At 56.4% G+C, this 7,378-nt stretch overlaps 1 protein-coding gene across 1 annotated transcript; it reads left to right on the forward strand.

Moving 5' to 3' along the window:
• The first annotated feature begins 6 nt into the window (after positions 1 to 6).
• LOC112970774 (histone H2A-like) lies at positions 7 to 2,337 on the forward strand. The gene is made up of 2 exons (XM_026075519.1): positions 7 to 464; positions 2,219 to 2,337. Exons 1-2 carry the CDS (start codon positions 88 to 90, stop codon positions 2,334 to 2,336), a joined length of 495 nt encoding a protein of 164 aa, XP_025931304.1. The 5' UTR covers positions 7 to 87; the 3' UTR covers position 2,337.
• Positions 2,338 to 7,378: the final 5,041 nt, after the last annotated feature.

A 7,378-nucleotide genomic window follows, 5' to 3' on the forward strand; every position in this document is an offset into this window, starting at 1 on the left:
GTAACGGCGTTGTGTCTCTCCGCAGGCGCCGGGACCGGCTGTGCTGGGCGCTCCTGGGCGGCGGCGAGTGCCCGCTGCCTGCCGGCCATGTCGGGCCGCGGGAAGTCCGGCGGCAAGGCGCGGGCCAAGGCCAAGTCGCGCTCGTCGCGGGCCGGGCTGCAGTTCCCGGTGGGCCGGGTGCACCGGCTGCTGCGCAAGGGCAACTACGCGGAGCGGGTGGGCGCCGGGGCGCCGGTGTACCTGGCGGCGGTGCTGGAGTACCTCTCGGCCGAGATCCTGGAGCTGGCGGGCAACGCTGCCCGCGACAACAAGAAGACGCGCATCATCCCGCGGCACCTGCAGCTCGCCATCCGCAACGACGAGGAGCTCAACAAGCTGCTGGGCGGCGTGACCATCGCCCAGGGCGGCGTGCTGCCCAACATCCAGGCTGTGCTGCTGCCCAAGAAGACGCAGAGCTCCAAGAAGTGAGCGCTGCCCACCCCACCCCCCCGGCCCTCCCGCCGCACCCGGGGCCGGGGTCCCCCTCCTGCCCCCCCGGGCCGGAGACCAGCCCCGGCTGCGCCCCGCCGGCCCTCCGCTAGCCCCCATGCCGCAGCGGGGAGCCCGGGGGAGCGTGGCTGAGACCAGGCCCTGCTTGCATCTCCCACCCTCCCCCGGGCTCCTCACCCCCCTGGAAGAGGCGGTTTTGGAGCAGCCTGGCTGTTGGTGGCATCCCTCGAGCCGGACGGTCGGAGGCCGGCGCGGAGCCGCTGGTAGCGGCGGAGGCTTGTGCTGGCGTTGCCGGACACGGGCACCCCCAGCCACCTCTCCCTGCTGCCAGCCCCGGGGGCTGCGCAGGGGCCCCCTGAGCCCCTCCGGCACGGCGGTCGGACTTGCTGCCACCGTGCACCCCCGGCAATGCCATCCCGGCCGCACTGCGGTGGGGAGGGCAGGGGGCTGAATAATGTGAAAAGGAGAAGTTTCTCAGTCGATGAGAAGTGACTGTCGGTCTTGGTTTTGTTCCTGGTAAAGCTAGTGCATCACCTACTGTAAGGGAGCTCCGATCTTTTCATTTCGAGGTCTCTTTTATTTTGGGGTACCTCCCTGCAAAGTCACCTACCTGCACTCCTCCTGCTTGGTGGGCACCAGTGGACCCTCTGGCCCTGTAGCCGTGGGTCCCACTGGCGGGGTGGGTGGCGGGTGCGGCGACGGATCCCCTCGGAGAGCGTTGCAAGGTCAGGCGCCCGCTGCCGCCGGGAGCGGGAGCTGCCATCTTCTGCCGTGGCTCCACTCTTCCTCCCATCACGGAGCAGCTCTTGGTTGCAGAATCTTTTAATATTGTGGAGAGCTACATTGTACCCTAGTTGCACTTCTGAAAATGACATGCAATATCTTCTGGGTTTGTTTTGGTTTTGTTTTTTTTCCTTTGTTGTTCAATACTATTCCTGGTTCTGAAAAAATAAAGTGCTGATGATATGTTAACTGTAACCCTTTATGGATTAATATTTCTTTTTAAAAACCCCAGAGTCTGTATTTAAAAAACAATATTTAGCTAGTACAGTGTTTATTAAATGGCTGCTGGGCCATGTGTGAGCATGGGGGCCGGCTGTCCCTGTGACACCTGGCAGAACTGATGCAGAGACCAGCTTTCCTCGCTGCCCAGTGCAGCCTGCTTCTGTGGAGGCTGATAGTCGTGTGCATGCAGCAGTGTCTAGGCAAGCGGACCGTAGACCTTCATAATGCTGTTTTTTTAACAAGTAAAATGAGCAGCTATCTATGTGCTGTAAGTAGCATGTGTTCAACCTATTGAAGCAGCTGTTAATCTTGTGGATGAAGTAACTTGCTCTGGCTCTGACTTTATTATTACCTAGAGTAGATGAGTCTGGATGCTTGTCAACTGGTTTTGTGAAGGGTTTTTCCCCTCCATTGTAGAACGTGGAAGCAGCGTGTTCGTTAGTGTAGTGCTAATGGGGAAGCAGAAATGTCTGTTGGTTGCTCTGTGGTACCCGCTGATGGGGCTGACCTTGGCGGGGGCAAGGCATCCGGCCGCGGTCCTGCTGGAGCGGCACGGGGCCTGCTGGGATCGCTCTTCCTTCTGTAAACTTGATGTTACCGCGTGTGGGGTATGTGGGGTGGGACAAGGTGTTTTCTTTACGTGCAAACCACTGTCTAGAGTGGTGGCTCTGACGTGTCTGTATCTGAGTGTCTTGTTCTCTTCCCTCTTTTTTGTTTTCTCCAGGACCAGCATTCTGTACAACTCGAAAGAGAGTGCTTTGTATTTATTAGAAAATGCAGAACTTGTGATACTGGAAAGAACAGTGCAAACCCAATATCTGATTAAACTGGTTCAGTATTGAATGCTGTCGAACTTGCTGTGTCTTGTCACCTCACCAAACCTACTTAATCTGGCAGTGGTATGTGGGAGCAGGCTCTCTGATGGCAGCTTGGTATCTGGGCTTGATGCTCTCCAAGCGGGACTAGTAAAACATGAAATCTGGCCTCACAATTCTATTGATTACACTTGCCCTTCCCTTGCGCTATAGTCTTTTTCCCACCTGTGGGAGTGGACACAACCCTTCTGCCGCTCCTCTCCCTGCTACGGGAAGACAGTACTGCTTGGTCGCTCTGATGCCAGCGTGAGAAAGCCTGAGCTGCCCTGGGGCTGAGAGCAGCAGAGGAGGAGCGAGGCTGGACCCTGGGACCTTCCCCAAGTGCTGGTGCTGGCTGTCACCCTGGACTGGCTGCTTGAGGACCTGGCAGGTGGCCCTGAAGGCAAGTGGGTAGAGGGCAATGGGGCTGGGCATGGGCTTGCGGAGGCCAGATGGTAAATGCTCCTTGTGATGGGGGAGGGAGGAGGTCAGGAGAAGCCTGGCTGTCTTTATTCTAGCACCCTCTCCCTTTCTTGGACATCTCGCAGGTCACTGTCCAGGCGATTGCTCTGCAAGCTAGAGATTTGTTCAACTCCCTCCCTGCTTAACTTTGGGGAGGAGGGATTATGGGAAGCTTAGCTGACTTCTGGCAGTTGCTGGGGCTGGGTATGGGCAAGAGCTCTGCTGTACTGGGCTCTTGAAGGTGTAGGTTGGGGCTAGAGAGGGTGGGCTGGACTCTGCAGGGAAATATGCTTTCTTCTGCCCAAACAAACTTGCAGTCAGAACAAAAGGGCACAAAAAAGTATTGTGCAGCTGGGGTGATGTGGAAGGGCCATGAAATGGGGGTGTGTCCAGATCTGTTGCAGGGTCCAAGTGTGCTGTGTTGCAGACCTTGGGTCTGAATAGCTCTGTAGCCATCCTGGTGCCTCATGGCTTTGCTCTGGCTTTGGTCAGAGTGGCAGGGTGATGCCTGCAGCTATAATTAGGAGTTGGTGGCTTGTTTGCTGGATGCTGGTGGTGTGTGCTGTACCTGTGGTAGCTAGCTCCAGCTAGGGTGAAGGCTGGGCTGCAAACTTCCTCTGTCTGCCACATGAATGACTAAATCGGTAGCTAGCTGGGAAAGCTTGGCTATTGCAAAGCAGACGGAAGGAAATCCTGTCTGTCTGGCCAAGGATTGCTAAAGTTCTTAGCCCTTAGTGTCTCATGAACTCAATATCTGAGCATCACCATGACCAGAAGAGTGAAAGTATCTGGAACTCTGGAACTGAAGATCAAGACTCTGTGTAGTCTTGATCTTCAGTTAAAAGAAAAAAGAAGGGGAGGGAAAAAAAACCCACACCCTGGAATGGACTTTGTCACCTTCAAGCCTGTAGGTCCAGAGAAACTCGTGGCTTCTTGGAGCAGTGCTGCTGGTCCTGGCTCTTCTGAAAGCTTTGTAGCACCAGTGCAGCTGAAACCAGACAGTGTGAAGGGCTCAGCTGGGCAGACCCTCCATGGAGGTCATCTGTATTGGAGAGGCAGTGTCAGCCTCCTGCCTCCCTCAAGCGAGGAGGGGGATCTGGGCACCATGTACCTCCTCTTGGGCAGCTCTCTGTATGACAGCTGAAACAGCAGGATACTGTGCAGGCCCAGAAATGAGGCCATCTGCCCTAGGAAGCTGCTGTTTGTCTCTCTGCGTGCAGTCAAATCTCTACCATCTGTGTGCTGCGGCTCTAGGACTTGCTCAGTTTCTTTGGGTGGTGAGACTGGAGTCACCTGCCCTTGGATGTCCTCAGGGCCCATGCAGCTCGGGTTTCCCTCCAGAGTGCAGCTCTTGCTGCAGCAAGCAGTGCCTGTGGGAGCCCTGCTCCAGGATGCTCCAACCTTGCAGCTTCCAGCAGTCTCATCGCCTCTGGGGGGTGAGCTGTCAGCTCCTCTGAAGGAGAGACAGGAGGTCTCCAGCCAGACTCCAGGCAGCAGGTGCTTTCTGGCATGTGATATTGCATGCTGCTCTTGTTCACCTGCCTTTCTTCTGACACTGCACGCTTTGGCAGTAGGACACTTGCTCCCTCTAGCCTGTGCCCTTGCTGCCTAATAGCTGCTTTCCGGTTTGCTACCGGTGTTTTATCTTTGTGATAATGCTTCTTAGCATGTTAACAACTTGCCTTACAGGTTAGTGCTGAGGGTGTAGCCTTGCCCTGGCTGAGCCATCTGACCATCTCTTGTAGCGGTAAGGGGAGAGGGGAGTCTCCTCCAGTTGCAGAAATGCATGCATGAGGGAGTTGCACAGGTCTAATACTGCTTCTGACTTGAGACCAACCAGCTCTTGCAGTGACAGCATCCCTTCTATCCTTCAAAACCTGCAGTGTCATCTAATGACTAAGGAGACAACTGCAGGTTGGTGCATGAATGCAGCAGCTCTCGCATGGTACCAGAGATCGCTGGCAGATGGTGAAGACTGGTGCGATCTGCATGGGCAGAGGGACTGTGGCTGGCTTAACCCTGCAGCTGTGTGTCCTAAATATAGACCTGAAGGGAGACTCTCTGCAGACTCCAAGAAGCAGAGTATTGCTGGTCTCTTCCAGGGGCAGTTGAGCACAGCTGGCTTCTCCTCTTGTTGAATTTAGCTGATGGATGTTTCCTGAGAGAATAAAAGTTGTCTCTTCTCTGCTTGTACCAAAGAAGCACAAGCAGCTGGGCCCTGCTTTATAGGCGGCTCTGCCCTGGAGGAAGAGGGGCTGCTCCTTTCCAGCAGCGCTGAGGGCAGGTAGAGAGTGTCCAAGAGGTGCTGGTGCACTGCTCGCTGGCTGTCCCTGCTAGAGCTGAGGTCGGAGACCTCCTGGATGAGATGCCTCGATTGCCTTTGGTTCACTGAAGTGCAATTTCTGTCTCTGGTCTCTGGGTGGCACATGCAGGGGGAGGGCTGTCTTGTCTCTTCCCATGAGCTTTATTCAGGTGCAGCAGCTAGGATGGTATAAATGCAACTCCAACTGGCACAGCTCATGTGACTGAGATGTAAGCCCTGATCTCCAGACAAAGAGCAACTGTCCACCTAGAAGCCAAGGTCCCTTATGGGGGCTGTGCTGGGTTAAACCTCTCTTAGAGCATCATGGTGCAGCTTTTCCTTCCCCCCCAATCCCCCAACCTCTGCAGGGAAGGTTCCTTCTGCTTCTTCTGACCTTGTGTCATTGTCTTGTGGCTGCATGAGGGCTGAAGATGTGGGATGGGGGGGATGTCAAGTTTCTTCTAATGCTTCAACAGATGGCTAGGTTCAGCTATAATGTGGGCAATGTCAAGTGTGTGGCTTCCAGGAGTCATCCTCAGTGCAACCCTGCAGGAAGCCTGCAGGCCCTAGACCAGGATGGGCTCCATCAGGGGCCCATGAGCAGACCTGGCATCTTGCTGCCCTTCCAGCATGGCCTGAGCGGCTCTGCTTCCCATGGGAACATGGTATGGCACCTCCTGGCACAGTAGAAGCTTATGTGCTGGGTGCCACCTTGCTACACCACAGTAAGGGAGTGAATAGCCTGGCTGTCACTGCCTGGGGTCTTCTGGACAGGAGGAAGAAAGCTGCTTCTGAGTTGCTCCTGGCGTGGAGGTGCTGCCATCCTGTCCCTGCCACATGGACGCCTGTTCAGCTTTGTGTTAGGCTGATCTGTGCTGGAATCCCCAGGTGCTACACCTCAAACATGCTGGTTTCCAGCAGATGCTTGTAGGAGAGCTGGCTCCAAGGGCCTGATGCTCTTGGCTAATGCTTTCATCTCCCCCTTGGGCTCTTGGAAGGGGAGAGGCAGGGGCAGTCGAGCTGCCCTCTGAAATGACTCTGCTACTGCTGCTTTGGGTACTGTGAGTGACAGCTGGGCTGGCCTGAGGCAAGCAGTTCCCTTGACTTAACCAAACCAGCTCCTTGTGGTACACCATAGCTTTACCACCTCCTTGGAGCATCCTTCCTGGGCTAACTTCCTTGCTGCAGTAAACAGACACAAGCCCTGGCCCTCTTTCCCTTTGATCTTCTGCAGTTTCTTTGTGGCAGTAGCTGTTCCTTTAGGGCTGTGGTTTGGTAAAAGCAGGGGTCTCTTCTGCAGGGCCCCCTACCTGGCAGGGGGAAGGCTGTGCATCTGGGTGCTGTGTGGAGCAGCCGGCTCATCCCTCACCCCGCGCTCCTGAGGGTGAGGCAGAACGAAATGGCCTAGATCCCTGACAGCGTTTTATGCAATCTCACTGGTGTGAGCTATAAATAGGCACTGTAGATGGGAAGACAAGGGGTGGCTCTGCCAGGGTTTTGTGATATGCCCTTGCTGCTGGAGTGACTCACTGCCTGCAGGGGTGCTCAGAGCCAGTGGGGGAGCCTTAAATGCAGCTGCTGGGGGGGGGGGGGGAAGGCCAGGTCAAAATATGCAGGCCAAAAGAGCATGGGAGATGCCCCCCTCTAACCTGTGATTGATTGCTGTGCAAGGCCTGATCCTGATGGGGGCAGGAACTAGGCTGTGGGATCTCTTTGGTTTGCTGGGCAGGAGAGCAGGTCTGTATTCCTGTGTCTCAGCCTCGCATCCCTTCCCCACTCGGTGAGCTTTGCCCATTGCAGCTGCGCAGGCACTGCTGGCCTTCCTCCCCCCCCCCCCCATGCTGTTTCCACGGTGGTAGGTACCTCCTCTTTCCTAGCTCATGAAATTCTGCCATTTCGGTGTATGAAATGCGCAGTTTCTCTCTGAAAGTATAAAGCAGGCTGGAGCTGCTTTCCCCTGCTCCTGCTGGCAGGGCTGCGGCCCCCGAGGGTGGGCGGGCTGGGAGCAGCGGGGCCCCTCTCGAGGGGTGGCTCCTGCAGCACTGCCGCTGCTGGAGGCTTTCCCGTGCGGCCCCCCAGGCCCGAGCCCCGGGGTTCCGCGGCGGCGGCGCCGCTCCCCATCCCGCAGGGGCGGGCCGGCCTCCCCCCGCCCCAACCGCCCCCGCGCGGAGCAGCCGCCCCTCTCGCCCGCAGGGAGCACACCACAGCTCAAAGTTTTTAACAATTTATTTGAAACGACGACAACCGAAAAGAAAAAAAAAACCCT

The sequence above is a fragment of the Apteryx rowi genome, unplaced genomic scaffold (genome assembly GCF_003343035.1).
Source record: "Apteryx rowi isolate R43461 unplaced genomic scaffold, aptRow1 scaffold_405, whole genome shotgun sequence".
In the NCBI taxonomy this organism is placed as follows: domain Eukaryota; kingdom Metazoa; phylum Chordata; class Aves; order Apterygiformes; family Apterygidae; genus Apteryx; species Apteryx rowi.